The following is a 21,968-nucleotide window of genomic DNA, read 5'->3' on the forward strand; positions in this document are numbered from 1 at the left end:
TGTGTAGCGATTCGTAGTCAGGGGGAGGAGTAGGGAAACACGTTGCACGTGTTTCCCTACTCCTCTCCCTGCCTGGTTCGTTGTTTGTTGGCGGGGGTTGCAGTCCCTTCACTTTCTGTGTTCCACCCTCGACGTCATGACGTTAGACACGAGGGCGGGGCATAGAGATGGTGATTTTGAAGGCTTCACCACCATGAACTTACGAACTGTTTAGGGATGACTTTCAGAAGGTTGTCTTCAGAACGTTGAGGTAGCGTTTTATGTCCAGATGGGGCGTGGCTGGGGGCATGGCTGAGGGCGGGTCTATGAGTTAGGGGAGTGGTCCTGATAGCCTAGCCTAAGAAGACTACAGGAGTTCAGTGCTTCACTGCCTTGCAGTGAGCTTCAGAATGTTCGAGGTGGGATTTATTTATATAGATATAGATATATAGATATATATATATTAAATGAACCCCAAATACATAAGTGTAGTTTAAATATAGGTGCTCAGAATCTTATAGTGGTCTCAGCGCAAACAGCTCAAAGAGCTTCAATGGCTGACAATACTGCACTCAATCACTGCACCATCCAGTAGCCAGCAATTGCTGGAGAGAATTGTGCATGGCTACAAACATTGGAAGCCAATTTGTCATCTTTGGATCAAGTTTGATGAAACTACTGGGATGGTGATTATCTGCAGCAGTCGGCAAGTGAAACTGGATTTAGCGCGAGTGAGCGCCATTTGGTCTTGGTGAGTTTTGAAGCATCAGAGTTTGTGATTTTTGAGCTGCAGCGTTTCAGATTCTTGGATTTTGATTTTGACTGTGCTTTTGATTTCATTTATATTTTGGACATTTGTTCTGTCACAATGCCAGGTTGCTTGCTGGCTTCGGAGTTACTAGTCCCTCCTACCTAGCCCTGGATCCCAGGGCTGGCATCTGGTGTGGCACGCTTGGCGTGGTCTTCGGGAGGGTTTTTTGGTGCTCCCACTCCCTCCTCTCAGTGACTGGGGCACACGGCGCACCCCGCCTTCTCAAGCACAGCGTCTGTGTCACTCATTTTGGTTGACCATTCTTTGGTGCCTTTTTTGAGTCTCCAACTTTTGCTGACATCAATCTGGTATCAGACGCCCTCTCTTTTTAAAGAGGGTTTTCCCTGCTCTCGGTGCCCTCAGCAACAAACCATTTTGGTGAACTTCAGAGATTCTATTCCTGCTCTGGTGACCTGCCTTGATCCCCAGCTGAAACCTGACCTGCCTTATCGTTTGTCGCCTGCCTTGACCCTCAGCTTGGACCTAAGCTGCCTTACCGCCTGCCTTGACCCACAGCTTGGATCCAAAGTGTCCTGTTGTCTGTTGCCTGCCTTACTCCTCAGTCTGATTCACTCAGCCTCTGTCCTTCCGGCTTCTGCAAGTTCCCTTCAAGTGGTCTGATTCTTGGCCTTTCTTCTGACAGGTTCTGCCTGTACCCTGAGCCTGCCCTCAGTAGCTGCCACCTGCAGTCCTAGTTTGGCCCAGCTGTCCATTCTCTGCCTGCCTGCTTCCAGCATTCCATCATTTCCTCTGGTGGGAACCCTCAGCCTGTTTCCTACTCTTGCCCAACCAACTTAAGTCCTGTAGGCCACCAGCACCCAGGGGCTCAACTCCTGGAGAATGACGGTCACCACAGGTGAAGCACTGGGCTTCCTGACTGCTGGTCCTACCCTGGATCCAGTCCTCGGGGTTGGAACTCATGATCTCGGACCAGCTCAAGGGCTCACTTCAGGAACTGCCTCCCTTTTTCCCTACGAGTGTGACATCGTCACTGAACACTTGCATATATTATGAGCATTAATTTTTTGATGGGTTCATTTGCAACATCTTTAAACAAGCTGAAGAAATTAGGAGAAACTCAATCAGATGAGAAATCACTTTCTCTTTATTGAAATTATAAATTAGATTGCTGGATGGCACAGTAATTGACTACAGTTATCAGCCATTGAAGCTCTTTGAGCTGTTTACGCCAAGATCACTATAAGATTCTGAGCACGTACATTTAAACTACACTTTTGTATTTTGGGTTCATTTAATATATATATATATATATATATATATATATATATATATATATAGCTTTATTCAGATTGCAAGAATTCAATCCTTTCATTTTTGATACAGGTGTTATTAGAAAATATATTATTATTATTCCTCCATTAGTATATTTTTGGACCCTTTAAAAACTGCCCACTGGTATGAATGAACTGAATACGTTGGACTTCTTACTAGGAAACTGTATGTGCTATATTCTAACCCTGCCCAAAATACAACCCCAGAATGCCATCCCTTAAACTAAGCAACATGTTCTGTGGACCCCTGTATATATTTTTAGCTGGACAAAGGGAGAGCAATCTTCAAACAGTACTTTTATCAAAATAAAACACAGCATTTACCCTGTAAATGTTTCTCTGAAAACTGGTTTCTCCTTATGGCAAAATAATTTTGTATATTCCCCTCCTTCTCAATACAGAACAGCTGACAGAAAAATAACACACTGAATTTGAAGTGGCATTCAGCAGGCGTACCTTCGACTTTGGCTACGATTCTGGAAGATCTCCAAATCACTATCCTTTGAGGTTGGAGAGCCCTTATATGTATAGAACACATCCTCCGTCTCAGTAATGTAAGTCATCTCATTGGCCAGGTTATCTGCAGACGAGTGGCGTGGTTTCCGAATCTCATGACGTAACCTGGGACTCCGCCTGACAGGGGACAGTGCAAGGAACACAAATTTTCTCCTTTGAAAATGTACTTTGGGAGGGGGGTAATCTAAAAATCACTTCTACATGCTTTTCTAAAATTACTATTTAAGTCATCTTGTTGTAACTCAAGTTAGAAGAAAATAGAAATCTACTATTAACAAACCAGCACTCAACCCCAGTTTTCAGACCGACAATAGAAGATGTTTTTAACACCTCAGTTAACTATGAGACAGAGCTTGGATCAAGCAAGCTTTTTAATTGGTCAGTTTAAGGCAACTCTTCTAGTCAGCCCTAGAGTCTCATGGGTATTCTGTAATATTTAAGATAGTAAAGCACAGCCAAGACATTCTCTGTTCCGAGCTGCTTGGCAGAAAGCACCCAAAGAGAAGTATATTGTACTGATGTTCATAATTAATAGATAAAGGAGTATATAAAAACTATACAACTGACTTCTACAGACTATCACTAATCGTCTCCAAACCCAAAATAATTAACAATGCTGTGCCTCAAATTGCAGACCTAACAGATGCCCCTAATGTGGCTGAGGGCTGTCATGATGCTTCATCTATGAAAGGCCACTGCTCTAACTATTCTATTAACAACTCATGTGAAAATGAACTGATGGAATACAATGATTCCAATCTTACAGAAACAGATCCTCAATCACATCAAGGCCAATTAAAAATATTGATTCAAATGAAAATAAAGCTTCATCAATCTAAGATCAAATAGAATATCCTCTGCAATGGGAATGCCTGGGCTTTAGTTCCTTCAAAAAGGGCATTAACAGAACCAATCTGGAACTCATTAACATACGTTGCACAAAGCAGAAGTTTGAATGCATGATCTGGACCTTGGTTTGAAACTTTCTGGTTGGAGTGTGCATACTGATGAATCTGGGTTTTTAGGGGAAGGGTGGTGAAAATAAAGTTATAGGTAGTAGATATGTGCCTTCTTAGAGATGATTATATGGTGTGTTGGCCTATTTATAGCATTTATTAATAATGTACATTGTTCAATTGGACACTATTTCCATTTGGTCAATAAAGATATTTATTAAGAAAAACGGGCATTAACTGTAAATATTCTCTCTCTTCAGTGGATTCTTGCTTAAAAACAAAGTTAGTGCTTCTATTTTTAGGTGTTAATGAATTTTCCAGCTAATTAGGTGTTCTATAAAATTGTACATAAAATTCACATTTATCCGTGTTTTCATACCACTAGTACACATTTTCTGATGAAAGCAAATATATACTTTTTACTTAGGAGTCATCAGTGCAGAAAAGGCACAAAAACAGAGTGAAGGATACAGGACAAACCAAGAGGGGTGTGAGAGTACTAGGGGAGTGCAGCCAAAATTTTTCATTTTACTACTACTACTATTTAACATTTCTAAAGCGCTACCAGGGTTACGCAGCGCTGTACAATTTAACATAAAAGGACAATCCCTGCTCAAAGAGCTTACACTCTAAAGGACAAATGTACAGTCAGTCAAGTAGGGGTTGACTGATTAGATTTCCCTGTTTAGTGGATTTTTATATCATTTAGATTTTTACATTTCTATTCAACTTAAAATGTCATCCATAATGTGCACCAACATGCAATAGTGCACACTACTGATCATAAAGGAAAAAAATATTTCGGGGTTGGGGGGGTGGGGGTGGGTCTTCCTCTGTCATTTTGGGTTGAAAAAAATATACAAAATTACAAGAGAAATGCAAAGAAATGAACATTCACTGTGCTTCTTCAATATTTATCCAATAAACATCTGTTTAAATGTTTTTGCATTAGATGGTGCTTTATTGGTATAATCTGCAGTTCTATTTATAGGCCAGCAATTGGGGAGGCAAGAGAGAAAATGTGAATTTAGCATAAGAAAGTTCTGACTAAATTCATAAAAGAACGTTTTGAATAAAATAAAACTATGGAACTAAAAATAGGCCCAAAAATCACTCAATTGGCTTTTCCTGTATTTAATATGATTTATCATGATACTTGGCTGTATTAACAAGTAGAGATCCATCTTCATTTACCAGTTTGGCGTTATGGGTGGAGAACGAGAAGGGAGGCTTTTGGTCTCTAGGTGCTCAACAGACAAGGATCTCTTCAAATTACTGTTCCACACCATTCCACCGATCACCTTCCTGCAGACCTGACTGCTGACAGACCTGAAAGAAAGAAAATGTATTGTCGTCAGGTTCACATGGGAAAAAAGAACAAAAAAAAAAAAGGAGGATAGGAAGCAAAAAATGGAAATCATCCTTAAGAAAATGGCCTTCAGAATTTAGATTCAACCTACTGAACTCAAGCTGTTAGAATGAGACATGCTTCATTCACAACACCTCACCAAGGGGGCAAGGAGGGGGTTGTGAAGAGAAGACGGAAGCATGCTTAAATGAAACAATTATTCATTCATATCAAAATTACATTCCTCTCTATTATATTAGAATAATAGAACTGTCTTTCTTCCTTCAGTTTTCAAATTAGACTCCCAATCTTCGTAATAGATATAATAAGCCTTTATCAAATTATTTTACTGCTGACGACATTAAACTGTCATATTAAAACTAATGAAAATCAGCCCTTTGGTGGTTATCTCTGAAAGACTGACAAAATACAAAAAATTATGATAAAAAGAATTTCTCTTCAACCATATTCAAATAGCTTAAGCCTTCAAAAGCTTAAGCTGTAAATGTATATCTATTATCCCAAGTGCTGTATGGTGGTCACTGTGCAATCATGTATCTACTTCAGAGACTTTGAATATACAACCAAAAATGCTACATGCTAGATCTTTTAAAAATTGGACTGGGGGGGGGGGGGGAGCGAAACGGAGATCCACATATCCCATAAAGTTACAGGACATATGGGTATAATATATCAGATGGATGAGTTTCAACAACATCTGTGACATCACCAGTATCTGAAATTGGTCAAGGGTGGCCCACTAACCATACTTCACGCATGATCTTAGCTTAAACTAAAAAAGCAAGCCAAAAAAGCTTAGCCATATGTCAATTAACATACAGCCACCTTTAAATGTATTCAGAAGCAAGAGGCAGTATATGCAAATCACGTTCATGCATATTCATTGTGGATATCCTAAAACCCTGACTGGCAAGGGGTACTCCAGGACTGGACTTGGGAAACACTGGTCTAGGGTTTCATCTTTCTGTGTACAGTTTAGCAATCTGAATCTATAAAACCTTTACATAATTACAAGAATAAATAACCACTGCTGCTGAGATTTCAAAATAGCTCTTTGGGTAACCCTGCACTGAGGTTCTACTGAAGCAGTACAAATTTCTTTTAAAACAGATTTTCACAATTGTGTTTTATTACAAATTAAAAGCAATGTATTCACAGATGTCACAATATTTCATCAATGTAAAACAATCACTTGAAAAAAAAACTTGCATTTTATATCAGCAACTGTTTTATGTTGTCTTAAAGACTATTTTAATGTTTGCGGTTTATTTTATGAGTCATATTATTTAATAATATGGATGTTATACCCCTGGTACTGCCAGGAAATAGGCCCATAACAAAAAAATAAAATAAATTAATTGACTTCAAGTCTTGAATAATATGAGTTTGAGTCCTCTGGAGAGTGTGAGATTTCTTTGGAACTGTGGGAGCCTATGAAACTATTTTTCCATTGTAGCTTTGAACATGTGTTAATTGCATGGCACTATGTTAACTGTTTACACATGCTAAATGCCATTTAAATACCTAATGCAAAAATTATATTAGGGGAGGTTGAATGAGCAGGGACAGTGCCAAACAGTTAATGCAGGTTTGTTTCTTTTTTTTATTGTGTGACAACTGTTAATGGAACAGAAAACCAGGAACAGTTAGCTACACCTCTAGAGTGCTTCATATTAGCAGCTATTTATTTATTTATATTTTGCTCACACCTTTTCCAGTAGTAGCTCAAGGCGAGTTACATTCAGGTACAATGGATATTTCCATATGCCTTTAACACACAGTGATGAGACCACTGCCCCATGTTAGCAGCATGGCTGCCTTCCCCAAAGTTCAGAGAATACCTCTAGCAGTTACCATAAAGGGTCAAAAGATGGAGATGGCTTAGACACTGCCAGATTGCGCACGGGTCTTCCGGACCCTCCTGACCCTGGAGGAAGATACACTTCTAACAGAAGTTGCAACTCATCAGTTGAGGCTGTTGCTTGCAGTTATGTCTTCCATAATTGGTCTAGATGGCCTCACTTATGAAAGGTTGCTGCTGCTATCTAGACTGGCCTCAGAGCTGTGTTTGCAACAAAGTGCAGTTATGTTTTACCTGCTCCAGTTTTCTGTGTTAGAGTTGACATGCTCAGTTGGTCAGCATTGATACAAATTGGTGGTTTGATGGACACAAAATAAGAAACAAAGTTCAAACTGGGAGACAAAAGGAGTCCCTCTACGTGCTTTGAATATCTACTATTGGAAAATACTCTTGGAAGTTACAGTGAGACACTGGGTGAGCTTGATACTGCAAAATACTTTCCACGATGTATATTCTTCAATTCTGGTACATTGCTTTTTAATTTGTTTTCAAATCAGCAATATATCAGTGTTTTTTTGACATACAAGGGCATGCTGACCCTTCAGCAATATCTCTTCAAATATATTAATATATCACTTATCTTTTAGATTGTAAGCTCTTTGAGCAGGGACTGTCCCTCTATGTTAAATTGTACAGCGCTGCGTAACCCTAGTAGCACTTTAGAAATGTTAAGTAGTAGTATTCACACTATATAAAAGTATGTATACTGTTACTCAGACACGCTCGGCTATGATCAGAATACCATCTTAAGAGTACAGACATGTTTTCTCCTGAGCGAAACACACAGAAAGTGGGCAGCATCACATAAGAAATATGTTTTATTATATTTTATCAATTATGGCTAATGCACAATTTACTGAAAATACAACCTAAGTGAATGCCATCAATCATTAAAAAACTGAAAATGCAACTCAAATATAGATTTTGGAGCACAATTAATAAGAGGGTACTTTTCTAAATCATTTTCTGTTTGTGTAAGGCCTTTACATATGAGAAATTACTCTTACAGAATTATGCAGGGCTATATGAATGCAGAATTATACATACTAATAACAGTATGTGCACTTTTACACATGCTATGCATCAGTGTTCCCCAGGAGCATAGCTTGCATGGAGCAATGATGTATACACGTGTTTTATAAAATGCATGTGTATATGCTGTGACATACTGGGGACCACATCCCCGTTTATAGTGCAGTCTGGTGGAGTGGAATGGAATGGGTAGACGTGAATCATTTGTTTACACTTTCCAAAAATGTAGGGGGCATGCGATGAAACTACAAAGTGGTAAATTTAATACGAATTGGAGAACATTGTTCTTCACTTATCAACATGTAATTAAACTCTAATTCGTTGCCAGAGAATGTGGTAAAAGTGGTTAGCTTAGCAGGGTTTTAAAAGGGTCTGGACGGCTTCCTATAGAAAAAGTCCATAGACCATTATTAAATTGACTTGAGGAAAATCCACTGCTTATTTCTGGGATAAGCAGCATAAAATGTATTGAGTTTTCTGGGATCTTGCCAGGTGTTTGTGACCTGGATTGGCCACTGTTAGAAACAGGATGCTGGGCTTGATGGACCTTTGGTCTGTCCCAGTGTGGAAATAACTACAGTGGTGGAAATAAGTATTTGATCCCTTGCTGATTTTGTAAGTTTGCCCACTGACAAAGACATGAGCAGCCCATAATTGAAGGGTAGGTTATTGGTAACAGTGAGAGATAGCACATCACAAATTAAATCCGGAAAATCACATTGTGGAAAGTATATGAATTTATTTGCATTCTGCAGAGGGAAATAAGTATTTAATCCCTCTGGCAAACAAGACCTAATACTTGGTGGCAAAACCCTTGTTGGCAAGCACAGCGGTCAGACGTCTTCTGTAGTTGATGATGAGGTTTGCACACATGTCAGGAGGAATTTTGGTCCACTCCTCTTTGCAGATCATCTCTAAATCATTAAGAGTTCTGGGCTGTCGCTTGGCAACTCGCAGCTTCAGCTCCCTCCATAAGTTTTCAATGGGATTAAGGTCTGGTGACTGGCTAGGCCACTCCATGACCCTAATGTGCTTCTTCCTGAGCCACTCCTTTGTTGCCTTGGCTGTATGTTTTGGGTCATTGTCGTGCTGGAAGACCCAGCCACGACCCATTTTTAAGGCCCTGGCGGAGGGAAGGAGGTTGTCACTCAGAATTGTACGGTACATGGCCCCATCCATTCTCCCATTGATGCGGTGAAGTAGTCCTGTGCCCTTAGCAGAGAAACACCCCCAAAACATAACATTTCCACCTCCATGCTTGACAGTGGGGACGGTGTTCTTTGGGTCATAGGCAGCATTTCTCTTCCTCCAAACACGGCGAGTTGAGTTCATGCCAAAGAGCTCAATTTTTGTCTCATCTGACCACAGCACCTTCTCCCAATCACTCTCGGCATCATCCAGGTGTTCACTGGCAAACTTCAGACGGGCCGTCACATGTGCCTTCCGGAGCAGGGGGACCTTGCGGGCACTGCAGGATTGCAATCCGTTATGTCGTAATGTGTTACCAATGGTTTTCGTGGTGACAGTGGTCCCAGCTGCCTTGAGATCATTGACAAGTTCCCCCCTTGTAGTTGTAGGCTGATTTCTAACCTTCCTCATGATCAAGGATACCCCACGAGGTGAGATTTTGCGTGGAGCCCCAGATCTTTGTCGATTGACAGTCATTTTGTACTTCTTCCATTTTCTTACTATGGCACCAACAGTTGTCTCCTTCTCGCCCAGCGTCTTACTGATGGTTTTGTAGCCCATTCCAGCCTTGTGCAGGTGTAAGATCTTGTCCCTGACATCCTTAGACAGCTCCTTGCTCTTGGCCATTTTGTAGAGGTTAGAGTCTGACTGATTCACTGAGTCTGTGGACAGGTGTCTTTCATACAGGTGACCATTGCCGACAGCTGTCTGTCATGCAGGTAACGAGTTGATTTGGAGCATCTACCTGGTCTGTAGGGGCCAGATCTCTTACTGGTTGGTGGGGGATCAAATACTTATTTCCCTCTGCAGAATGCAAATAAATTCATATACTTTCCACAATGTGATTTTCCGGATTTAATTTGTGATGTGCTATCTCTCACTGTTACCAATAACCTACCCTTCAATTATGGGCTGCTCATGTCTTTGTCAGTGGGCAAACTTACAAAATCAGCAAGGGATCAAATACTTATTTCCACCACTGTATGTACTTATGGTACTAGGTGGAGTTCTAGAAAACAGAGTGGAGGAGTAGCCTAGTGAATAGAACAGCAGGACGTGAACCAGAGAGAACAGTTTGAAACCCACTGCCATTCCCTCTGGCCTTAGGCAAGTCACTTAGTCTTTCATTGCCTCAGGTACAGACTTAGATTGCCCTCTTAACGGGGAAATACCTACTGTACCCGATTCTAACTCATTCTGACATACTACTGGCAAGGAATGAGCTAAATACTAAAATGAAACAGCGAGCTCACTGGAATGCTGAGTGTGATAGTCCCTTGGAGCTCTGAATTGACAGGAAGCAAGCTCACGTAGGGAAGAAGAAGGCTGGAAGAAGTTGTGATATTTATTTCAGTTTTAATAGACTACCTATTTGTAACGTAAGTCAAAGCAGTTTACAATCATTAACCTGAGAGAAAGAAAACTCAATTTTAACAATACAAAGCAATTCAAATCCTGAGACAGAGATCCTGACCCTTTCCTCTGACAGTAGGTCCTCTGAAAGGATCAACAATGCCTTGCAGTTAACTGACCAAAACCCCTATTCTGGAAAGGCAATACTGAAAAAAAAGTGTTTTCAAGGCCATCCTTATAAGAGGCTTCTGTATGCAGAGAAAGGAGCAAGGCATTCTAAAAGGCGGGAGCAACAAAGAAAAAAAACACTATGCCTGGTGGATTCCCAACTAGTGCAGGAGGGGTGGAGGAACCAGGCTGTGATCTTTCAGTGAGTGGAGGTAGCAGGTAGGAAAATAGAAGTCTGTAAGAGAAGCCAAATAAGTTGTGGGGTAACATTGTGAAGGGCAAGCTTAGAACCAGTGGTGTGCTGGTAAAATTTTAACAACAGGCTCTCTCCCTGGTCCAACTCTGCGCCCCTCCCCCCCCCCCCCCCAAATTGCAGAGCTAGCTATACCCATGGAGAGAGCCGGGGGGGTGGGGAAGGGTCATGCATTACTCTCTCCGTGAATTTTTTTTTTAAAGCTTCCAGGTTCCAATCTAATTCAAGTTTAACGTGGGATAAAATGCCATAAATAAGTAAATAAATTGATAGAAACTCTGAACATTTAGAACCTGATTCCCATAACATGATGTCTGTTTTAGAAGCCAATTACCAGGAGGAAAAAAATCTCTGCACCAACAACAGGGTTAAATGTCATAAATAAGTAACTAGATAGATAGATAGATAGATAGAAACTCTGAATGTTGAGCACCTGATCCTTATATATGACATCTGTTTTAATGGCCCTTTACCAGGAGAAAAATGATCTCTGCACAAATATAATACATGCAAGAGGGTGCCCCTATAACCAGCCCCTCTAAATGACACACTGATTATGATTTATAACAAATTACTACTCTATCTATGAAAAGTTATTCCATTACTATACTTCATCTGACCTCTGTACATCTGTGTGCTGCAAAAGCTGGCATGTTTGAAAATATAAACGAGATTGAAATAAAATGCTACCAACAATAAAGAACGACAACATGGATGCAGCACCTGATTCTTAGAACATGAAATCTGTTTAATGGCCCTTTACAAAGACAAAAAAATCTCTGCATAAATAACACACAAGAGGGTGCCCCTATAACCAGCCCCTCCAAATGATACACTAAGTACGATTTATAACAAATTACTACTACCTCTATGTTCATCCGTATGCTGCACAAACTGGCATGTTTGAAAATAAAAGTGAGATTAAATTAAAATGCTATCAACAATAAAGAACAACAACATAGATGCTCATAAGTTTGCTTGATTTTGTTTTGAGTTTAACGGCGAAGACAGCTGCACGGGAAGGGGAAACAGACTAACCTAAATAGCTTCAATGTTTTTTTTTTTTTTTAAATTTCATGCTGTCTCCGTCCTCATCCAAACCCAGCATCATCTCCCTCCTGCTCCTCTGCGAGTCCTACCTCTCTCAGCTTCCATTCCCTCTCTGGCTATTCTTCAAACCTTACTCTTCCAGCAGCTCTAGTGGTAACACGTGATGCTGCCTCGTCGATCCGGAGCCTTGTCTCTGCCGAGTAGTGTACTGCCACGCTGATGCAACTTCCTGTGGGTGGGATCTGGTAGAAAAAAGGCTCCGGGTTGGTCAGGCAGTGGTGAGGAGGGGATGATGAACCTAAGGGACAACATGATGAGGTATGCTGGGGGGCTCATGGGTGGGTGGGGGCTGGGGGAGGAGGGAGAGAGGAGGAGGAAAAAAAATAGATACTTGTGTGCTCGCTGCCTGACTCCATCAACAACCGGCACGCAAAAATCAGTAAAATTTAACAACCGGCTCATGCGAGCCGGCTCCAGCACGAGCTGGCTCCAGCACACCACTGCTTAGAACACAGGTAAAGGTAGTTAAGCACTTTGATCCAATTAAACAGTTTGCTGCTGAATGAAAAGAAAGAGCCAGGCCATTTGCCTTTCTCCTGTCTCCCCAACTATCATCTTGGCCTTTTCTTTCCTCTTGACTCCATCTTCCAATGATCATACTCTATTCTAACTCTTCCTTCCCCATTTTCCAAAAATCAGTCTTCCCTGCATTAGTGTTCTGGAAGAATAACCAGAGTCTTTTTGGGCAGGCAGAACATGCTCTGAGCATGCTGTGATAAGAAAGCTGATACTGAGAGGACAGTGCTGAGCACATAGAGTGTCTCATGCTGCCATCACCACAGAGATTTAAAATGAGAGCTTACCAAACTCTGGATTGCAACTCCAAATACAAGAATAAAATCCACAATTGAGATCATGACCTGTGTGGGATGAAAACAAAATCAGTCCATGTTTCCTGTTAAGCTGGTGCAGGCTCCATGGAATGCAGGAGATTGGGTGAGGGAGGTTTGGGCCTCTGCCTTTAATGGAAGGCACCAGAGGGGGGGCTCTCTTATTACAGAAGAGGGTTGATTTTCAGGCTTATTTTCGAAAGAGAAGGGCGCCCATCTTTCGACACAAATCGGGAGATGGGCGTCCTTCTCCCAGGGTCGCCCAAATCGGCACAATTGAAAGCCGATTTTGGGCGTCCTCAACTGCTTTCCGTCACGGGGAGGACCAAAGTTCACGTGGGGGGGGGGGGGGGGGGGGGTGGGAAGCATAGCGAAGGCGGGACTGGGGCGTGCTTAACACATGGGCGTCCTTGGCCGATAATAGAAAAAAGAAGGGCGTCCCTGACGAGCACTTAGTCGACTTTACTTGGTCCATTTTTTCTTGTGACCAAGCCTCAAAAAGGTGCCCAAAATGACCAGATGAGCACCGGAGGGAATCGGGGATCACCTCCCCTTACTCCCCCAGTGGTCACTAACCCCCTCCCACCCTAAAAAAAACTGTAAAAATATTTTTTGCTAGCCTCTATGCCAGCCTCAAATGTCATTTCCAGCTCCATGACAGCAGTATGCAGGTCCCTGGAGCAGTTTTAGTGGGTACTGCAGTGCACTTCAGGTAGGCAGACCCAGGCCCATCCCCCCCACCTGTTACACTTGTGGTGGTAATTGTGAGCCCTTCAAAACCCACCACAAACCCACTGTACTCACATGTAGGTGCCCCCCCTTCACCCCTAAGGCTATGGTAGTGGTGTACAGTTGTGGGGAGTGGGTTTTGGGGGGCTCAGCACCCAAGGTAAGGGAGCTATGTACCTGGGAGCAATTTCTGAAGTCCACTGCAGTGCCCCCCTAGGGTGCCCGGTTGGTGTCCTCGCATGTCAGGGGGACCAGTGCACTACGAATGCTGGCTCCTCCCACAACCCAATGGCTTGGATTTGGTCGTTTCTGAGATGGGCGTCCTCGGTTTCCATTACCGCCAAAAACCGGGGACGACCATCTCTAAGGACGACCATCTCTAAGGTCAATCCAAATGTTGAGATTTGGGCATTCCCGACTGTATTATCGAAACGAAAGATGGATGCCCATCTTGTTTCAATAATACGGGTTTCCCTGCCCCTTCGCTGGGACGTCCTGCGAGGACGTCCTCAGAAAAACATGGGTGCCCCGTTTGATTATGCCCCTCTTTGTGGCACATAAGGTATTGCTGGATGTTCAGGGGTGATATGTAGTTGTGGCACAGGAGATTACAGGGTTTAAGTTGTTGTTCGCTAATATCTGCGCTCCAAATGTGTATGATCACTGTTCCTTTTCTAAGTTGTTGGGCTCCTAGCTCAGTTTGAGAGTTATTTTTTGTTGCTGGGTGGGGAACTTCAACACAGTGGTGAACCCCTTGATGGATTGTCAACCGGCCCGCCCACCTTCTTCTCATTTAAGTAGGGGAGTCAATTTTACACTTTCACACCTGATCCTCTTAGATGCTTGGTATGTCCTGCATCCCCTGGACTGTAATTTTACTTTTTATTCTTGGGTCCATAATGTATACACTAGAATTTATTATTTTTTGGTCTCAAACTCTCTTTTTTCATTTTTGGACTCTGCCAATATTTTTCCTATGGTTCTGCTTTGGAACTGGTTTTTCATTTTTGTGAAGCAACCCGTATCTGGCACTTGAATCCTGTGTGGTGCCAAGATCACCACTTTTAACAGTCTGCACACAAAGCTTGGCAGGAATTTTTAGAGGATAATGATAGGGGCAGGAGGGCTGGAGTGGGAGAGCCATGTGTTAGTGCCACCAATTTTTGGGAAGCGGGCAAGGCCATAATAAAAGGTAGGATTATTTCTTACCTTAGCCATTTTTGGAAGACGAAGGATGCTCGGTTGCTCTCTCTTACTATCAATCCATGCATAAGAGGCATATTGGCCACACTTGCTGCTGTGGAGAGGGCGCAGCTAACCTTGGTACAGAGGGAATTGGACTCTGTTAGCTCAGAAAGCTAAGCATAACATCCTCCTCTATAAGTATAAATTATTAAATGTGGAAATTGCACTGGAAAATTGTTGGCCAATTTGGTTCTGCCAAGTAGAGTGTGAAAATATGCTACTAAAATTTAGACGGGAAGAACCATTTTGATGGGTCAAGCCCCCATATTAAGCAGGCCTTTTGGATTTTTATCAGCGTTTGTATAGCTGTGAGGCCTCTAACAATGCTTCAAGGGAGGAGTTTTTTTGTGGGCCTGACTCTCCCACAAATGTCATTGGATGAGAGGGCCTGCTTATCACCCCATTACAATCATGGAAATTAGGCAAGCTATCAGGCATCTGAAGGCTGCTAAGTCCCCGGGCCCTGATGGGTTCAGGGAAGATTATTATAAGATGATGGTGGAATTGGTGGTGGAGCCCTTGCGAACTATGTTTTGAGAGTTTGTTACGCTGGGCTCTTTCAGTCTCCATCAGAACAGTGCTCATGTCTTGCTTCCCAAACTGAGTAAGGATCCCAAGTTGGTGGGGTCTTATCGTCCCTTCTCCCTTATTAATCAGAACCTTAAATTGTTAGCATCTGTGTTGGTGTCCAGGCTGAGACCCTTCCCACATTGATTCATACGGATCAAACCGGGTTTATCCTGGGGTGCTATGCTTCCACTAATATTCTCCATGCCCTGCTGGCAAAGAGGGACAGGGGGGGGGGGGCTCTGATCAGCTTGGACACCAAGAAGGCTTTTGATAGGGATGCATGGAATATAAAGTATTGGGTATTGGAGAGATATGGGATTCGAACATTGTATGCAGCCCATGTAGTACAATTGCTGGTGAATGGAATGCTTATAGAGCCTTTAAGTGATGCCCTTTGTCCCCCTTTTTTATTTTGACTTTGGAGTCCCTGGTGATCAAATTACATGCGGATGTTTCTATTTCTGGCATATGTCTGGGTGATGTGGAGCAAAAAATCCATCTTTTTGCTAATGATACGCTGCTTTTTCTGGGAGACCATGTCCGCGACTTGAAAGTGGTGATGCAACCATAGATCATTTTGGTACGTGTTCCGGTCTTAAAATAAATTATGTCAGAAATTTTATGTTAAGAGCTCTTTCAACAGAAGACGATTGCCAACAGTTACGATGGGCCCCAGGGATTATTAAATATTTAGGGATTTATTTCTGTGCTGATGCAAAGTACTTTTATACTGTAAATTGAATGTGTTTGATCACTTGGATAAGATTAAGACCCTCTTCCTCTGTCCCTCTTAGGCCGTAGTGATTTATATAAGATGGTGGCATTGCCTAAGCTCCTTTACCTGCTTCAGATGGTTCCTTTCTGGCTTACCTGCAAGGATGAGGGCTGGTTTAAGAGTATATTGCAATAGTTTCTGTGGCGGGGTAAAGCAGCTTGGATTAGTCTTGCTAAATTAGCACTTCCTCGGGATAAGGGGGTTTGGGCATCCTTGACATTTGCTTATATAATGTAGCCGCACTCATGCGCTGGGTCCACGAGTTATATAGTGGCAAACTTCTTTCACCTCTAATATTCACAGTGTCCTAACTAATAGATGTGACCCCCTGACCCTGTTTCATGGCGGTGGTGGGGGCGGGTGGCGCCCAGATGTTTCTTTTGTTATCATTCCTCTTCATAAGGCATGGAACTGGTGACAGCATTTTTGGTGTCGCTCCCTCAATTTGCCCCCCTTTTTGGCCCTTACTGGGAAACCCAGTTTTGAGCCGGGTGTTGGTGCAGGGGTTTTCAGGTTTGGAAGTCACGTGGGCGTGCTCGGCTAGGTGACCTTCTACAGTTAGATTCAGAGACTTTCCCCTCTTTTGCTCAAATTAGTAAAAACATGGCATCTTACTAAGATGCATTTTTTCTTATACTTGCAAGTGCATCACTATCTTTTTTTAACCTTGTGGGGTAACCAGGAGAAGGTGGACGACCTCCGAGTTGTGGAGGACAGGGACTTTTAGGCTTTTAGCACACTTTCTCGATGGTATGGGGAGAGGCAGTTTTATAGGTCAGACACCTTTTTGGATAGGGTGGCTCAGGAATGGTCTGAGAACCTGGCTTTGGACATTACAGAGACTTGGGGGAGGGGTCTTTCACTTGGGGGAGGGGTCTTTTACTTAAGCGCGCTGGCGTTTTTAGCGTGCATTACAAATAGACGTGCTAAACACTAAAGACGCCCATAGGAATGCATTGGCGTCTTTAGAGTTTAGCGTGCGCCTATTTTTAACGCACGCTAAAAACACCAGCACGCCTTAGTAAAAGACCCCCTGAATTGGTTAAAGTTTGGGTGGCAGGTTCTGAACTACTTCATAATGCTTGTTTTCAGGATACACTCTAAGATTATTCATAGAGCTTATATTACCAGAGTGCATGGCTGTCAAATGCAGTTGTGGATTGGTGAGTGTTGTCTGCGGTGCAAGGTGGAGAGGGGAACTTTGAGCCATACCTTCTTGGACTGTCCTCATCTTCATGAACTTTGGCAGAAAGTTCTTGTTTTTTGGGGGCAATTGGTGGGCGCTCGTATGGACTGGACTTATGATTTGTTGATGCTGCCAGTTGGGAGGATCATTCTCAGGTGCCCACCACCAAAAAATGCATTTTTATGTGTACTATTTTTGTACTGCAAAAACCTATTTTGCAACATTAGACCAATGAACTGCCCCCAGCTTAAAAGCACTGGCTACATTACATCAGATGGCACAATTTGAACTCTGGTATCTTTCTCATTATGGTGGGCTGTCTATGGTGTCCAAAAGGTGGTTGTGGAACAAACTATTGTCCCATACATCATCTGGTGTACGGGATCCTGTTGACAATGACTACTGAGATGTTTTTTAGTTATCCTATATAATAATTCTCACCTCCAACGTTCTGACTTGCCTGGGACCGTGGCTCATTCTGAGTTGGTCTGCTAGGCTCCGTAGATCAGGCTGACATCACCATAGCCATTATGATGTCAACTTCAGAACCCGGGGGAAAAAAAACATGCCTCACAGCTGATCCATGTCCAGAGGAGGGTCGCTGGACATGGGTGGCTAGAGGGGGGCAGGGGAGAGAGGAGGGTCACTGGACATGGGTGGCTGGAGGGGGGGCAGGGGAGAGAGGAAGGCCGCTGTACATGGGTGGCTGCAGGAGGGGCAGGGGGTCGCTGGACATGGGAGGCTGGAGGGGGGCAGGGGAGAGAGGAGGGTCGCTGGACAATGAGTGGCAGGAGGGGGGGCAGGGGAGAGAGGAGGTTCACTGGACATGGGTGGCTGCAGTGGGCGCAGGGGGAGAGGAGGGTCGCTGGACATGGGTGGCTGCAGGGGAGCCGAGGAAAACCTTGCTAATGCCCGTTTCATTTGTGTCAGAAACGGGCCATTTTTACTAGTGGTATATAAGGCCCTGTGCTCTTACTTTGTGCACCCTTTATTTATTTTTCTTCTTTTTCGTCCCTTGGGTTTCACTCACCTGAGAAGGTTGGGGGGTGGGTGGGGAGGTTGGTATGGGAGAAGGAGGTGTGTGTGTATGTGGTACATGTGAGGGGGGGGGTGTATGTTTGAAGATAAAAACGGGGGTAAACTGGATGTCAAGAGGCCTAGGCCTGGTCTCTCTCTCAGATAAGAACCGAGTGGGAGCTGAACTTTGAGTTTTTGTGTTACTTTGTACCCTGGAATACTACTGTTTTGTTTATGCTTGTTACTTCTAACATTTTTCTGTCTACCATTTGGCCTTTTGCTGTTGGTATAAAGTAAAAAGGAATAAACATAATTCCTTTCAATATCTAATATAATAATTTGCACCTCCAACGTTCTGAAGCTGACTCCGTGGCAGTGTGACAGTGAAGCCGTGTAGTGTTCATAGGGTTCATAATTGCCCCGCCTTGAGGGAACTCTGTATAGTTGCCAGGGAAACAAACGCGACGTCAGAAGGACAAGGGACCAACCGCAGGCAATCACAATCGCTGTCAGTGCCCCGCTCTCTGAGGGCAGAGAAGGCTGTATGGTAACGTGACGTCAGAAGGAGAAGGGATCAACCACAGGCAATTGCAATCGCTGTCAGTGCCCCGCTCTCTGAGGGCAGAGAAGGCTGTATGGTAACGTGACGTCAGAAGGAGAAGGGATCAACCACAGGCAATTGCACTCGCTCTCACTGCTTCGCCCTCGGAGGGAAGGGAAGGCTGCATAGTAACGCCACGACCAGTGAACAGAGGACCACAGTGGCGGGAAGCACACAAACCGCCTGACAGGACTCTCACTTTCAAGAAAGTTGAACTCCGAGGTGCGGACAGTGCACTACAAATGCTGGCCCCTACCATGACCAAATGCCTTGGATTTGGCCGGGTTTCAGATGGCTGGCATAGGTTTCCATTATCGGCAAAAACCGATGCCGGCCATCTCTGACATTTGGCCGGCCCCAACTGTATTAACAAAACGAAAGATGGCCGGCCATCTTTTTCGATAATACGGTTCAGGACCGCTCTTTGCGGCGCTGGCCATATAGATGGCCACCACTGTTCGATTATGCCCCTCCACGTGTATCTCTCTCTTCCACTCTCTCCAAGGTACAGACATCAAAGGAGGAGGCAAGTGGAGAGCCCTTAAAAACATTAATAGCAGAAGGTCATTACCTTGCTAGCGCCCGTTTCATTTCAATGAGAAACAGGCTTTTTTTTACTAGTATTATTATAACATAGTTAGAAGACTGATGATAGGCTAATTCTGGACAATGAACAGCTATCCAGATACCCTGCCTTAATTCCTCAGAATGATTAACAGAAGAGGGGGATGCTCCAGTCCCCTTTTGGTTTATGGCTTTGCTGTTACAAACCATCTTCTGCACCCATCAACTTCCCAAAAACAAGAATAATGTCTTAACTGAAGTCTTTCCCTGGACTCAGTTTACAATATCCATACTAATGAAGCCACCAACCAGTCTGGTTTTCAGGATAGACACAATGAATATCTATGAGATTTATTTGAATGCACTGACACCCACTGTACTGCGTACATTTCAGGCGTATTCATTGTGTCTACCCTGAAAACTAGACTGGTTGAGAGAGATCCCTAAGAACTGGGTTGAAAACCAAGGCATGACCATATGGTACATTAATCGATAAAAGAGGTTTTCAATTCTATTCTTGAATAACTATTACCTAGTCAAATTTTCAAGATATCCATAAAGGATATGCACAAGATAGATTTGCATAAAATGGAGGCAATATATCTCATTCAAAAATTCATTACGGGTATATGAAAACCCAAGCTGGCTAGATGGGTGAAAAAACTCTGTTCTAAATATTATGTTGAAGATGCCACTTCCACTTCAAAATACTGACAGCGGTGTTGTGGCACAGTCCAGCTGTTCCTTGTACATTTAGGGATCTTCACTAAGCCCCTTTATTATTCACCACTGAAATAATGAAGCTTTTGTTTTATGAATGTAGTGTGCAGTGAGAAAGCATTTGGAAAACAGTGAGAGACAGCCGCAAACCTTATTTCATTTTGCCAAGCAGCACACCTGGAAGACGTCTGTAGAAGATAAAGACGGATTTGTTTAGCCAGATACCACAGCCTGGTTTCTTCTGAAGTTATCAAAAGCGTTATGTTCCTCAACCTGATTTCCCAAGAGAAAGTTAGCTAGGACACCGATATATGAGTAGCATAATTCTAGGAAAGAGCAGGAAGGTGGAGAAATATTTTGTAAATGAATACAGCTAGCTCAAAGAGTTACAGTAACTAGATCCCACAATCCAAATGTGTAGCTGCCCAGTACGTACAAAAGCAGGGCTACAAATCATACTACCCAACACTTTTTTTTCCACACACAGCTCTTTAGGTTTCTGGTCTAATTTTCAATGTCCAATTTTGGATACACTAGCTTCAATCCCTCTTCTTTTTGTATTCCAACAGTACCTTGAAGTTAAACATAGCTTACGTTTTCTATCATAGTTGATGACAGATCCAAAAATATATGCATCAACCACTTAATTCCATATTGGCTACTGCTGAAGTAACCGATTAGTAACAAAAACAGATTCGGATGGGGTTAGCCCCTGCAGGATTTTTCCACTTCTACCTAGTCTGAATGCAAACAGCAGTGAGCCTACATCAGGGATAAGCAAACTTTTCCAGCCTGTATATCAATACAGTGGCAACAACCCTATTAATGATGCTGCTGTAAAAATACAAGAATGGGTGGGGAGGGTGGGGGAGGAGGCTGCTCACATCCTGGTCAGAATAAATCTCCTTGACCATCCGCTAGTCAAAGTTTGCATTATTTTAAACCTTTCAGTGTCTTTTTGTTGCTTTGCAGCTGGTTCTGCTCGAGTTGGAAGCCAAATCTGGTGTCATGTCATCATTTGCAGCTATCCTGGGATTGTTTCCCCCAAAACGATGCTGCCTCCCAATTTACTTTTGCCTATTTATTGTAGTAGTGGTGCATAGTTCTGGAGGAAGTGGGGGGGGGGGGGGGGGACATGCATCATGATGCTTTCTGTAACCTTGACTCACAGGCCCTACACCTGGTTGTCTACTAGTTATAATCTTGTATGATTACCTAGGATTTCTCCCTCAAGGCCTGTGAACACTGTCTTCACAGAGGGCTGGGCCTCCTCGACTCTACTGATCTTGTATACCACAGAGACTCATATGAGCCCACAAATTCTGAAAATACTAGCAGATGGCACAGAGCTTTACTGTGGCTTCAGATGAGTGTCAAAAGCTAAGCAGTAGTAGCATGCTGGCAGAAATGTCTTCATATACAGAGAGCTGCCAGACCTACTCTAGGTGGAATGTGCATTCGTTATCACATTTAAGGTAAGTGTAAGGAAAAGTACTAACATTCGTGTAAACTATATTACTTTCTTTTTAAAACTCCTCAAAACAGCTGCAGAAAATAGCTAATCTCAACCATAGTATACTTCATTATATTATAATATTATAAATGCACAAATGGCAGCAGCCTTACACATCTTACCTATTCCCCCTATGGTTTTTTGCTTTGCCTTTATACATCTATGTAGAGACCTCGAAGGTTCTCCATGGTGAGGATGATAGAGGTGTCTTAGTGGCTCTATTAAAATACTGGACGTTGACTTCTGAATACTCCCAGTTTCCAGAAGACAGTGAAAGCTCTCCTGGCCAGTGAGGTAATGGTAAAAGAAGGAAAACTGATTGGTTTTTCT

At 43.0% G+C, this 21,968-nt stretch overlaps 1 protein-coding gene across 3 annotated transcripts in view; it reads right to left on the reverse strand.

The window, feature by feature from the left end:
- Positions 1 to 21,968, reverse strand: part of PTPN3 (protein tyrosine phosphatase non-receptor type 3) — a 694,116-nt gene that overhangs the window by 209,320 nt on the left and 462,828 nt on the right. For all 3 annotated transcript variants that reach the window (XM_030204676.1, XM_030204692.1, XM_030204685.1), the window contains exons 13-14: positions 4,749 to 4,883; positions 2,539 to 2,715 (exon numbers count right to left, since the gene is read on the reverse strand). In XM_030204676.1, coding sequence (XP_030060536.1) covers positions 2,539 to 2,715; positions 4,749 to 4,883 — 312 coding nt within the window. The remainder of the gene's footprint in view (positions 1 to 2,538; positions 2,716 to 4,748; positions 4,884 to 21,968) is intronic.

This window comes from Microcaecilia unicolor, chromosome 1, assembly GCF_901765095.1.
Source record: "Microcaecilia unicolor chromosome 1, aMicUni1.1, whole genome shotgun sequence".
In the NCBI taxonomy this organism is placed as follows: domain Eukaryota; kingdom Metazoa; phylum Chordata; class Amphibia; order Gymnophiona; family Siphonopidae; genus Microcaecilia; species Microcaecilia unicolor.